The 13,898-nt window shown below is 47.8% G+C and overlaps 1 protein-coding gene across 8 annotated transcripts; it reads left to right on the forward strand.

Annotated features, from left to right (window-relative positions):
* The first annotated feature begins 264 nt into the window (after positions 1–264).
* KCNE3 (potassium voltage-gated channel subfamily E regulatory subunit 3) lies at positions 265–10,675 on the forward strand. 8 transcript variants are annotated; one of them, XM_047693637.1, is made up of 4 exons: positions 462–649; positions 907–1,098; positions 6,246–6,381; positions 9,970–10,675. In XM_047693637.1, the coding sequence occupies exon 4, from the start codon at positions 10,010–10,012 to the stop codon at positions 10,307–10,309; it is 300 nt and encodes a 99-aa protein (XP_047549593.1). In that variant the 5' UTR covers positions 462–649; positions 907–1,098; positions 6,246–6,381; positions 9,970–10,009; the 3' UTR covers positions 10,310–10,675. The 8 variants fall into 8 exon arrangements, with proteins under 8 accessions (XP_047549594.1, XP_047549598.1, XP_047549593.1 ...); XM_047693638.1 differs by lacking the exons at positions 462–649; positions 907–1,098 and adding an exon at positions 265–430; XM_047693636.1 differs by lacking the exon at positions 907–1,098.
* The last annotated feature ends 3,223 nt before the right edge of the window (positions 10,676–13,898 follow it).

Raw genomic sequence — 13,898 nt, forward strand, 5'->3', positions numbered from 1 at the left:
CTTCCCCAGACTGGGCCTCTGCATTCCTGTCTGGAAGAGACAGTTTGTGTTAGAAGCAGATGACTTCTCCAGTGACCATCGGCTTTAATATTTTGGATTCTACAATCTCACCCGACCCAACCCATCACCGTACAAAGCATACAGGCAGGACCTTGACCCATTTTACAGCGAGGAAGCTGCGGCCCAGGGAGGAGCAGTGATTTGCCCAACACCACACAGCCACTTAGGAGCAAAGCCAGATTCCACCCGGCACCCAACGCTCAGCCTGGCGTTTGGGAGATCAGTCTCATGCTGGGCAAGCTGAAGCAAAGTGAGAGGCACTCGGTCTCCGGTCCAGGAAGCAGGCGCTGCAGGGTACGGAAGGGTCGGAGCCCAGGCCGCGTGAGGCCAAGTAACTGGGCGGAGGCGCCCAAAGCCAGCCTGGGGAGAAGTGGGTGTGCTGGGGGCCGGGCGCGGCCGGGGGAGGAGGCGCCCTGGGGAAGGTTTAAGGGAGCGGAGCGCGGGTCGGGGCGCAGAGCCGAGGGGACTCGGGCTGTGTGCGGACAGGTAGACGGAACGCGGAGGGCAGCTGTGCGGGGGGCACCGAGGAGCACAGGGTGCGGGGTCCTACCGAGAGACGGGCGCCCCTCGGAGTCTTGCCGAGAGGCAGGTAAGGCGTACTCGCAGTGTCGGGAGGGCTGGGCTGCAGCCGGGGATAGAAGTCAGAGGTCTTCCCGCCTCCCTTGGGAACACCGACGGGAGGTGGGGGGCGGCTCCCATACGGAGCTGGACCTCCCCAGAACCGAGCTGCAGGAATCCCGGGGCCCCACTTGGGAGTACCAGGAGCCCAGCTGAAGACCCTGGGGGCTTGCACCAGCACCCGCGGACCCTGGGACGGCGGCTGGAAAGCTCTTTCCACGTCCACAGATACGCATGCGAACACCGGAGGGGCCGCAGCGAATGCACACGCAGAAACGGCCCCCGGGGACCCCCACGCGGTCTTCTTGTTTGGCCAGAGCTGCTTGCTCCGTGGAGCCGACGTGCCCTTTCGCTACTGCATCGTGCCCCGAGCCTCAAGACCCCTAAAGACACCCTCTGTCGCTAATAACAGAGGTCTGGGTTGGGAGTCAGGAGAGTGGGTTCTAGTTTATAGGTTGTGTAAACCTGTGCAGGTCCCCTACAGGCTATATGCCTTGAACTTTCTTTTCCTGGGTCACCACTTGTAAAATGGGCTTCTTGGTCCTGTTGCCTGCACACTTCGTGGGACATGAGGGGAAAGGGGTCTGGACCTGGGATGCTCTTATCTAGAAAGTAGATGAGTTCAGACAGGCCCTTGTAGGAGGGCCCATAAAGAGCATCTCCTCCTATTCCTCCTCCCCACTCTTCACCAATTTGCAGGTGGGGTGGCTGAGGCCCAGGGGGGAGATAGCTTGCCCAGGGACACACCAGGACCCTGAGAGAAGCAGAAGGAACCCAAGTCTCCTTACTTCTAGTGCACGGCTCTCTCCACTTCACCTATAAAGGTGCATTATAAATGTGTAAGTTCCTCATTATCTCCTAGCATCCATCCACTTTGCTGGTTCCAAATGGAGGAGATCCCTGCTTGAGACATAGAAATGGCTTTCAGATTTTCTCGACTCCTTAAGATGATAACTAGCAACCTTCTTCATCCCTCACAACCTCCACACATCTCAAAACACATTTCTCTCCATAAACTGAATGGGTGGGTGCTCCAGATACCTACCAAGAGAGAGGTAAGACAAAACCCCCAACTTACTGATGGGGAACATGAGGCCCAGAGTGGAGAAGTGACTTAACCAAGATATATGGCTAGACATGGCCTAATAGGAGCATGTCTCTTGATTCCAGTTCTGGTGTGTTCTCCATCAGCCACAGGACTACTGAATGGTACTGCTAAATAGAAGGGGACTATAGAGCTGATCAGAGTATGAGAAACAAGGAAGGCTTTTAAAAAAATTTTTTTTTAAGATTTATTTATTTATTTTAGAGAGAGAGAGAAAAAACATGAGCAGGAGGAGCAGAGGGAGAGGGAGAAAGAATCTCAAGCAGACTCTGTGCTGTGTGCGGAGCCTGAGGGAGGGCTCATTTCATGACCCTGAGGTTAGGACCTGAGCTGAAACTAAGAGTCAGATGCTTAACCGACTGCACCACCCAGGCACCCCAGGAAAGGCTCTTGAAGGAGGAAAGTATGTCTGAGAATCAAGAAGAGTCATAAGAACCTGCTGACTTCTCCCAAGAAAAGAAAGCCAAAGGGAGGGGGGAGGGGCAACATAGGGATGGTTGTTCTTGGTAATCTAGAGGTGGGGTTGGGAAATAGAAAAGGAAATCAGATTGCCCAATAATTCTCCCTTATGCTTCTATAATACTTTGCAATTTCTTAAAACACCTTTCCCTCTGTTGTCTGTCCTCGTCCCCACGTAAGGTAAACAGGGCAGGGATTATTATCTCCATCTCATATATGAGTTACAGAGGAAGTAAATGCAGTGCTTAAGGTCACATAGCCAAGCATACAGCCAAGATTGGAACCATCAAAGGCACACATGAAAGGCAAGATCACAGGCTGGGTGATTGGGAATTGGACTGTTTGTGTGCTATGGGTGGGTGTGTGAGGCCACACCCTGGGTAGGTACACAGGGAAGAGGGTGGCAAAACCACTGCTAGTGTTTTGGGGCCAAGAATGTTTGCCCTTTGGATTCAATGGGGTTCAGGTCCAGGAAACATCTGGGCTTCCAAAGAAGGCTTAGAATTCCTCCTCCTCTGAGTCACTTCTCCACCTAACCAAGATGGCTTCTTTTCTTTGAGTCTCCCCTTTCCCAAACCAAATGGTATCTGTTTCTGCTCTTGAAGTTGCTTTTTAAGTACTTACTATAAACCATTTTCATGAATGTGTATGTGTGTGCTGGATGGGGGATGGTCTAATAAGAAGAGGCATTGATTCATATGTTCTTGAGTGCCTATTATGTGCTCAGGCCCAGGGAATAAAGAAATGTATGAGGTACAGATCCTTGCCCTCACACCTCACAGAACATGGTTTAACCTACATATTTGTAGGTATCAATACCCACATACACACACACACTTTCAGTACAGCCCAGTGTTCAAATAGGGTTTTATGCAAAGTACTTTAGGAATAGAGAAGAGGGAGAGACTAACTGGTTAGGGAGTGGGGAGGGAAGGGGGGTTGTCTTAGGAGAGGGTCTACAGAGGTGACATCGGAGCTGTGTCTTGAAGGATAAATAGGAGTTCACGGGAAGATAAAAAGAGGAAGGGGACTCCTCTGCCTAAGAAAACAGCATAAACAAAGGCAAGAAGTGTGCAAGTGCAAGGAATGTTTGGAGAATGGCCTCTAGTTCAGTATCATGTGGCCCAGGGTACTGGGGACAGCTGTGGTGAGATGGGGCTAGAGGCAGGGTCACACCCGAAGAAGCTTAAATGACAATTTGAGGAGGCTAGATTGTCCTACAGGCAACAGGGAACTAAAAGTAGAAAGGTCTGTGGATGGGATACCTGTTTGTGGTCCTGGCTGTACCCCTGGACTGAGGCCTTGCGCAGGCGATTTCCTCAAGATGGGGGTGCTCTACTTTGCTCTGGTTGAATGTGGTTTGTACCAACAACATGATTATTAAGATCCCTTCCAGTCAAATTTTACTCCTGTGTCTCCTTCCAACTCTGTGCTAAAGTCCATTCCTTTAATTCCTCTCCCACTCCACTGCTCCCCAGTCAATGGTAGTGATAAGTCCACCTTATCATTTTTGCCACAATGGCAAAATTGTGTGGTCCCAGGGGTTGTCTTTGGATCCCCCCTATCTTCTTTGTGTGAACTCCCCCCTTGCCTCTCTTTACTACATTCCCAGGCACTTAAAACATTCATTCTGAAAGAGTAGCTGAAACAGAGCAGTGTGGAACCAAAAGAACAAATGGTGGAGTTTCTCTTTTCCCCAGAGAAACCTGAAGGAAAACCTAAGATGCCCAGTTCATCCTTCAAATCACAGCTTTACACCTCCACCCCAACTTGGACACCTGTGAGTTCAAGTCAAGAACATTTAGGGATGGGGCAACTGGCTGGCTCAGCTGATAAAGCATTCGACTCTTGATCTCAGGGTCATGAGTTCAAGCCCCACATTGGGCATAGAGCCTACTTTAAAAAAAAAAAAAAAGAAAAGAAAAGAACATTCAGGAGGAACCTGTTAACGTGCAGGAAATAGCAACAGAGTGTAGAGGAAGAGAGTGCTCCTGGCTTGTTTGGGGGAACAGGAGTGTGTCTGGAGCAGAAAGGACCACAGGAGATGAGATTATAAAGGAAGGTTAATTCCTCCTCCCACATGCCAACCCCCCCACCCCACCCCACCCCCGCCACCACAGCCCTTACCAGATCCTTGATTGGTGAGAATATGGAGTTCGAGGACCTGATACCCCAGAACACAAGGAGACTATGTTCAGTGTGATGCACAACTCAGACGCCAGCGAATGTTACCATTGGTAGTGGAAAAAGCACCCATATGGCACGTGCCCCCAAGTCCTGGTTCTCATTGGAGTTCTGCCCTTTACCGGCCCTGCCATTCTGGGCAAATCACCTTTCCTTCTGGAGCTTCCGTCTCCCTGTCTACAAAATGGAGCAGCTGGCCTAGAATCTAGATTCTAAATAATCTTTTAAATCTCTTTCTGTGTGGTCAGTGACTATTCTCCTTCCTTCTTAACCGGCCTATCTTCTGTTTCAAGTTAGGAACTCTTCAGAGCAGAGCTCCATCTCCCACCATTATGAACTTTATAATCAGTGACTTATCTTGATGAGTGCAGCCAAGGAGCATAGAAAGAGGAACAAAATTCTCAGTGAGGCCAACAGCAATCCTTGGACCTAGAGGTGGTGCAAAGAGAATCAACCTGTCCCTTTATCAGCTCTCTGTCTCTCCTGACCCAGCAGGATGCCCCTGTGCCCAGGCCCTCATTCCTAACTCCACCCAGCACCCACAGCGGCTTCTTTGCCTCTCCTGCCAGAACCACAAACATCTGGGTCTATCCAGAGAGGCTCCTGGAGGATCTGAGGGATGAACGGTTTCATGAACCTCTACTCCACTCAGTGAACCCCGCCTCAGAGCCCCCCACCCCTCACACTATCCCTCCACCCCCACTTTCTGCACAGAGTCTGCCTTCTTCCCTGGCTACATCACCCAGGTAGATGGGCTGTTAAGAGGACAAATGAACAAGTCAACCAATTTGGCTCTCTGTTTATCTAGGCAGGAATATTCAGTGCAACTTGGTCCTGGGGCTCAGCTACATCTTAATCTGTGAGAACAAAGTTGGCAGCCTTCTCTATCTTGTGATTTAGGGGCTCTAGAAAGACCCCAAAATGCCTCTTCCACCAAACTATCCAACCTCCCATAACCTCACAGTGTGGTTTTGTGATCTGTACCCTCGTGGGGGTGTTAGAGCTGACTTTACCAGATTATGTAGATAAAACCCCTTCATTTTATAGATGCGGACGGAGGTGGAGGCCCAGAAAAGGGAAGTCACATGTCCTACGTCACACAAGTAGCTGCTGAACCAAGACAGCTCTTCAGGTTTCCATTTCCTTCACTATAAGATGAAGGAGATTAACTAGAGGTTAGACCAGATGGACTCTGAAGGCCCTGCCCACCTCTGCTTTGCAGAAATTAAACTGCCTCCCCATCTGTGCCATTTTCTTCTTTAATTGTCACAATGAGCTGCCCTACCGATAGCACTGATGCTGTAACTGTGTTTTACCAGTCTGTCCGAATAGGTTCATTGGGGACATCATTGTATCGACCCCACGGCCAGCTGCCATTCTGCCCACACACATGGTTCCCTTGGGTCTCAGGCTCTTTCAACCTTTCAGAGGCTTCTGCTAAGATACCTATACCCTTGGGAAAAGGAATATTTGAGTCTGCACTATTGGCTGGTCCCCGAGCACCAGTCCACCTGTTAAACAGAGGCTTCTCATAAAGTCACCCAGTAGAGATGTTGCAGGCCTGGAATTGAGGGACAGCAATCAGATGTCCCTTGGCCATGGCACAGTTCCTGTAACTGCTACTCTAGACTGGCCAGACCCAGCTGCCGTAGGGAGGGGAAGGGGAAATGGGAGGGGGTTAGCAACCACAGCAAGGCTATTGCACAACACTTGGGGCCCTAGCCTTGGGAGATCCACCCTGGTTCTGAAGAGTTTTCTGGGCGTCTGATTCCTTCCTTTCCTGCCTTGTCCCCTGCTTTCCAACTCTGGGCCTTCCCAGCTCCCAAAGTCAATACTGAGACCTGAGATGTCTCCAGAGACACCCTGAAGAGGCTGAGGGACTGAGGAGCCCGGAGGCACCCACAGGAAGATTCCTGAAGCTGACTTGGAGCCACAGAGGATCTACTTGTTATTTGGTGAGTCTTCCACATTCAGGTTGCCCTTCCTCTGCCCTGTCAGTTAAAAGTACCTTGTAAGGATATCTAAGAAAACTGGTAACAGGGACTGTTCTGGGAAAGAGGCCTGGACCCCTGGGAACGGGGAGACTTCATCTTCATTGTATGTAGTGTGTCTATGTATTTACTTCTCAAAAATGGAGAATAGGGGCACCTGGGTGGCTCAATGGGTTAAGCCTCTGCCTTTAGCTCAGGTCATGATCCCAGGGTTCTGGGATCAAGCCCCAAATGGGGCTCTCTGCTCAGCGGGATGCCTGCTTCCCCGCTCCCCGCCCCCCCCCGCCCCTGCCTGCCTCTCTGTCTGTCTCTGTCAAATAAATAAATAAAAATTTTTTAAAAAATGGAGAATAGGCTGGGGTGCCTGGGTGGCTCAGTGGGTTAAGTCTCTGCCTTCGGCTCAGGTCATGATCTCAGAGTCCTGGGATTGAGCCCCCCATCAGGCTATCTGCTCAGCAGGGAGCCTGCTTCCCCCACTTTCTGCCTGCTGCTCTGCCTACTTGTGATCTCTGTCAAATAAACAAATAAAATCTTTTAAATTTTTTTTTAAAAATGGAGAATAGAGTTCAAACATTTTTTTCACCATAATAAAACTGTATGCTCAAGCTAGCCTGGAGGAAGGCAGGGCAGAGATGATGTTGTTTTTAATTGTGGTAGGAAAAAAAATACATAAAATTTACCCTAGTGACCATTTTTAAATATACAACTCAGTAGTATTAACTGTATTTATATCATTGTGCAACAAATCTCTAGAACTTCTTCATCTTGCAAAACTGAAACTCTGTACCCGTTGAACAACTTCCGATGATAATCATTCTGACAGATGAGGAAACTAAAGCCCACACAGGGCAATAAGGCCATTTCTTTCAAAGTGGGCTCCTTCAGGCATCCCATCTATCTGTTATCTCCCTGTAAAACTGTCCGAGACCCCTTCCTCCCTAAATGTTTCCCCACATGCCTCTCACATCTCACATCGCTTCCCACCCCCACCTTGTCATCCCTGGGGCCCCAGCTCCAGACTCTGTGTCTTCTACCTGAACTATTTTCAAGACCCTTGTCACCAGCCTTCCTGCCTCCGTTCTTGCTCCCTCCAATCCACATAGCAGCCGGAGTGTCCTTTCAAAGCACAAATCTTTTATCATTGTATCCCCTTTTAAAATACTGCTCCATGGGGTGCCTGGATGGCTCAGTGGGTTAAAGCCTCTGCCTCTGGCTCAGGTCATGATCCCAGGGTCCTGGGATGGAGCCCCACATCCGCATGGGGCTCTCTGCTCTGCAGGGAGTCTGCTTCCCTTCCTCTCTCTCTGCCTGCCTCTCTGCCTACTTGTGATCTCTGTCTGTTAAATAAATAAATAAAATCTTTAAAAAAAATAAAATAAAATAAAGTACTGCTCCATGGCTCTTCCCTAGCTACAGGATAGAGTTCCAACTCTGCAGCCTGGCACTCAAGACTGTCCATGACCTTATTCAGGGCAGCGTCTCTATCCCATGTCCCATCTTATCCTTCCACTCCAACCCCTTTATGCTATTTTCTCTTCTTCTAAACATTTCTTTTTGTCATTCTTGTTCACCTCTTTGCTTTTCTTACCTTCTCTACTTCAAAAAAACCCTTCAACGTCCAGTTCAGATGCCTCTGTCACTGTGACACTCTCTGAGCCCTGATCAGAATTTGTCCCTTCTTTCTCTAAGCCCCAGTAGTCCCTGATCAGTTCCCTGCAGTATAGATCACCTGGCAATGTGTCCCTAACTGCAGAGACTGGGTCTGAGCCTCCCTAAGCTCCCAGCATGAGGCCTGCCCAAGAGTGGGTCTCCGTAAATGATGACTGGCTGAATGATCAGTTGAGCCATTAATTTATTGTGCTGCTGTTACTTCCCATAGGCTGATATGAGGGAAGCAGAAGGCAGAAATTTCTTACCTGACAAGTGGGGTGGTAGATGAGAATCTTTGCCTCCTGGATCTTAAGTCCATGAGCCCTTGTTATCTTCCCTTCCTCCATCCAGACAAGGTAGTCCAAGCACCAAATCACAGGGAGCCCCAAAGGCCTTGTATGAAAGAGGACAGTTCTGGATGATTGCTGTATTTTTTAGATTCTTTGCTCCCAACTTCTATATTCATAGAGTTGTTCATAAATACTAATCATGGGGGCGCCTGGGTGGCTCAGTGGGTTAAGCCGCTGCCTTCGGCTCAGGTCATGATCTCAGAGTCCTGGGATCGAGCCCCGCATCGGGCTCTCTGCTCAGCGGGGAGCCTGCTTCCTCCTCTCTCTCTGCCTGCCTCTCTGCCTGCTTGTGATCTCTCTGTCAAATAAATAAATAAAATCTTTAAAAAAAAATGACATAAGTAGAAGTCTGAAAAAAAAAAAAATAAATACTAATCATGGTCATAGCTGTCATCTTTTCTGGGGAAGAGACCATATGGTTAAGAGTCAAGTTTGTTAACTGGTTGACTGACAACTCTACCTGGATACAGGAGGGCTTTGGAACTGGTCAGTGAACACTTGAGTGTTTGGCCTATGGAGAAGCCCCTGAAGTAGCCATCTTTACTGGAGCCCGCTGAGGGAAGAACACCCAGCCAGTCACAAGGTAGACTCTGGGGAAGCACAACAGCCAGCCAGTTTCAGGGTAGTCCCCTAGACTTGAGGGAGAGACTCAGTCCTGCTGACCAGGAGCATGTGGTCTGCTTATCAATAACAAGAAAATAGCCACACATTGCCTTATCTGTAATTGCTGGCCAAAAGAGAAGGCTGTGCTGGTAAAACTTGTGGAGTATGGTTAAGGGCTAGGGAGCACTCAGGGCACCTGGTTGGCTCAGTTGGTTAATCTGCCTTTGGCTCAGGTCATGATCTCAGAGTCCTGGGATCAAGCCCCACGTTGTGCTCCCTGCTTCTCCTCTGCCTCTTGCCCCCTCTCATGTTCTCTTTCTCTCAAATAAATAAATAAAATCTTTTAAAAAGGTCGGGGGGTGGGGTAGGGAGCACCATTGAAATCTTCCAGAAAGAAGTAAGTGTGGATTCTTGCTTAAAGGGAATGACATAGTTTTTCAATACAAGGCTGTTTTTGGATATTTTATATGCTATAGACTAAAAATCTCTGAGAGAAAGGAGAAGAAACTTTTTTTTTTTTGGATTCTATAAATCCTTGCTTAAAGGGAATGACATAGTTTTTAAATACAAGGCTGTCTTTGGATATTTTTTTATATTATAGAGTAAAAATCTCTGAGAGAAAGGAGAAGAAACATTTCAATGATTTATAAAATCCAAAAAAAAAAAAAAAAGATTCATATGGGTTACAGTGGTCAAGGAAAGCTTTATTCCACAAGTATATACTGAGCATCTGCTGAGTGCTGTCTTAAGTGCTTGTATAAAGCAGTTAGTAGAGCAGACAAGCTCTTTGCCTTCATCGACCTTACCACTTAGTGGAGAAGACAGACAAGTAAACAAGTCGGTAGAATAAACTGTGACGTTGGGATTTTAGCTGGGTCTGAAGGGGTCGGGAGGCAATTCAAGCCACAGGTGACAGAAGCCATCTCCTCTCTCTTTTCTGTCACAACAGAGCATCCTCCAGTTCTTTGCCCATTTGGATCCCTGTTGCTATGGAGACCACCAACGGGACCGAGACCTGGTACGAGAGCCTGCACGCAGTGCTGAAGGCTCTAAATGCCACTATTCACAGCAACTTGCTCTGCCGGACAGGGCCAGACAGCCTGCCTGAGGGGCGGAGGGCCAACCTACCTGGCCGTGATGACAACTCCTACATGTACATTCTCTTCGTCATGTTTCTATTTGCTGCCACCGTGGGCAGCCTCATCCTGGGATATACCCGCTCCCGCAAAGTGGACAAGCGCAGTGACCCCTACCACGTGTACATCAAGAACCGTGTGTCTATGATCTGAGGCTAGCGGGCCGGGAAGGGCAGCATATCAAGACACCAGAACTCAGTTATGGACCACATCAAGCCTCAGTGTCCCCATCTGTAAGATGAACGAGAAACAGTCCTAAGGGAGATCATCATTAGGGTGGGAGGAGAAGGGCTGGCAGACCTGGGCCTTATGGATAAAGACTTTTTTCCCCCAGTAAGGGTAGACTTTAGACAATGGGAGCCCCGTGAACAAATATATAGAAGTAGCAAAAGATAATAACCAATAATTGACCCAGTGGCTGGAGTATTGGGGTTTAAAGGCTAGAGGCTGGAGGAAGGAGAAAAGGAAATTGTAGCAATGGGAGATGAAACAGGAAGATGCACTGAGGACACATTTTTTTAAAATTTTTTATTTTTTATAAACATATATTTTTATCCCCAGGGGTACAGGTCTGTGAATCGCCAGGTTTACACACTTCACAGCACATACCCTCCCCAATGTCCATAACCCCACCCCCCTCTCCCAACCCCCCTCCCCGAGGACACATTTTTTAAAAAAAGATTTTATGTATTTGAAAGAGAGGCAGAGACAGAGCACAAGCAGGGGGAAGGGGCAGAGAGGGGAGGGGAGAAGCAGGCTCCCCACTGAGCAGGGAGCCTGACCCCGGCTGGATCCCAGGACCCTGAGATCATGACCCCAGCCAAAAGCAGACGTTTACCTGACTTAGCCACCCAGGTGCTCCTGAGGACACATTTTTTGATGTGTTATCTTCAACGACCATGAAGAGCAGCAGTGATTACTGCATCACAGATAAGAATCTGAGTAAGGTGACTTATTTATATTTGTTCACATTTTATGTGTTCCAAGATATTTAACATTTGTGATTTTCCCCCCTGTGAGGGAAGCAAAGTAAGTACAATTCTGGCCATTTGGGCAAGAGCAGGACCATAGGACTGGAACCTAGGAACTCTGGTTTCCTTGCCTACCGCTTTTCAAAACTGCGCCACACAGGACAGGATCCAGGCCTGAAATGTCTGCAATTCTGGGGGCCCTCCTTAAGAAAAATAATTCAAAAACATCCTGCTTTTGCAAATGACAAACCCACATCACCATGTGGATACATGACTAGGACCCCTCCTAAGATCCTAAGGAGTGACGTGTTTCAGCTCCATGGGTCATGTGCCTCTCCGGCCGTGTGGCGGCGCCCTTCCCAGCCACATCTCCAGTCATTCCCTCTAACACAGCCTCTTCTGATATGATGAAGTTCTGTGAGAAGTTTTCTGATACCAAATTGTAATCTTCTTCTAGAAGATTACCATCACATCTAGAAGATTACCAAATTAAAAGGAGGTTTTGCAAGGCAGGTATCCATCTGGTTCAGTGGAAGGATTCTGGTACGTGAATGAGCTGGTTACCTCTCTCTTTGATCCTTTTCCCTCTTCCGAAATGGAATAGTTAAGACCTGAAAGTCTCTAAGGGCTCTACCAGTTCTGACACTCTGGGCTTCACAGCTATTGGGTTAAATCATAAAATTGTGTTTGTAGGTCAAAAAAGCAGCTATCAGTGTTTTCATATGGTTTGGTCTCATATGTGCAATGCCACGAGTGAATCCCCTACAAGCTACAAATCCCAGACTGGGACCTCCCACTGTTCTGTTTGATTCTATTTAAGGGATCTACATGGGTTCTCCAGAAGGCCCTATTGAAACATATATATTTGTATATAGCAAAAACTCTGAAAGAATATTTTAATTGCCATTATCTCTGAAGAGAAGGACTGTGGGTGATTTCCCCTTTCTACTTAAAAAATTTATGTGATATTTGATTTATTGGACCATAAGTATGTTGCTTGTACAATAAGGGGAGGGGGAAGCTACTTCCACTTTGAAAAAATAAAAATAAATGCCCGTGTGTTTCTTGAGTGAAGGATCACAGAACAAATTTACTCCTATGAGCAGTTAGTTGTGTTCTCTCCCTATAAAATCTGTGCTGAGCTCCCTGTGTGCTCAAGCCTTTCCTTAGCTCTTCTTAAAGATTTTATTTATTTATTTGAGAGAGAATGAGTGAGAGAGAGCATGAGAGAGGAGAAGGTCAGAGGGAGAAGCAGACTCCCCAAGGAGCTGGGAGCCCGATGCGGGACTCGATCCTGGAAGTCCGGGATCATGACCTGAGCCGAAGGCAGTTGCTCAACCAACTGAGCCACCCAGGCACCCTCCTTAGCTCTTCTCGAGGGAGAAGGCAAAGACCTACTTTAGAAGATTTGACAAATAGGAAGACAACAGATTCAGAAATCTCCAATTGGATGGCACTTTAGAGATCACCCAGCCCAAACTCCCAGATAAAACAGGAAATGCAATCAAGTATAGGAATGGTCTCAGGAGGGTTTTAAGAAACGAGATCGAGTAGATTTAGAGGACTCAGAGAAAGGTAGAATTTGAACTGGGCTTTGAAAGAGGACTGATCTAAATGGGCCAAGTGAAAGAAGAGAACAAGACAAAGGAAGCTTGGGGGTAGACATGCGGTGAAACCACTTTTTTTTTTTTTTAAGAATTTATTTATTTACTTCACAGAGATCACAAGTGGCTCCCCTTCACACAGTCCTTACACTTACAGGGATTAATAATAAGATAATAGAAATTCTGCTTGTAAGTTGCAGAAATTAATGTATATTAGCATTGAACACAAGTTCAAAAGAAGAGCTACTGACATCTGGGCAACTCCAGGGCCCAGAGTTACTTATTGGTCTGAATTCACAAAGTAAGGGCTCAATCTACCTCAGTACTCACCTCCCCCCAGTTCTACCCAACACCAACTGTCTGGAGTTCAGGGGCCCTTCCTCTTCTGAGCCCAAGATCTTTTCTCTGCACCGGTTCTGCCCTCTGCTGGCCAGATCCCAGCACAACATGTTAAGCCCTCAAAGCAAAACTTCAGGAAGCACTCATTCAACAAATATTTATGGAGGGCCTACTATGTGCCACGCATGCATCTCGGCACTCTGGGGATTCATAAGTAAAAAAAAATCAAAGAAACCCCTGCCCTAACACTTTCAAGCGTTTACTATATGTCAGCTAGTGGTCTAAGCATTTTATACATTAATTCATTTAGCTCTGAATACCTTTATAACAACCATAATTAGTAGGTATCCCTTACAATTACTTCAGTAGAGCCCACCAGTTCTCCATCTAACTGCCGCACCACCGTTAACCCAGTTTTGGCACCACTGCACACCCAACCCAGGGTGTAGATCTGAATAGTCCCCAGAAATGAGTGGGAAAGTGATCTGGGGAAATGATAGCAGAATACTGATGCTGATAGCTTGAGGCTGAGTTCCCTAGAAAGAGAGTCTGAGACAGGCGTTTATTGACTGGGCAGTTTTCAGAAAAAACTTGCAAGGGAGAAAGGTCGAAGTGTGTCTCAGGTCATGTCGATCCCTGGTCTGATCAACAGGGAACTGGTCTACATGGCTGGGGCAAAAACTGCACAGCAGGATTATACCCCCTTGAAGCCAGAGGTCTGGTCCTTTATGCCCCTGTATCAGTAAGGCATTGATTATGACCCACTCTGGTGGGGAGAGGGGACAAGGGGAGGGTTGTAAGGAGGTTCTCATCAGCTGAGAGCAGTTC

The sequence above is a fragment of the Lutra lutra genome, chromosome 10 (assembly GCF_902655055.1).
Source record: "Lutra lutra chromosome 10, mLutLut1.2, whole genome shotgun sequence".
Lineage (NCBI taxonomy): Eukaryota > Metazoa > Chordata > Mammalia > Carnivora > Mustelidae > Lutra > Lutra lutra.

Bases quoted from the DNA above. Each gene is read 5' to 3' on its own strand.
- KCNE3 (XM_047693638.1), top strand. From the start codon at position 10,010: ATGGAGACCACCAACGGGACCGAGACCTGGTACGAGAGCCTGCACGCA.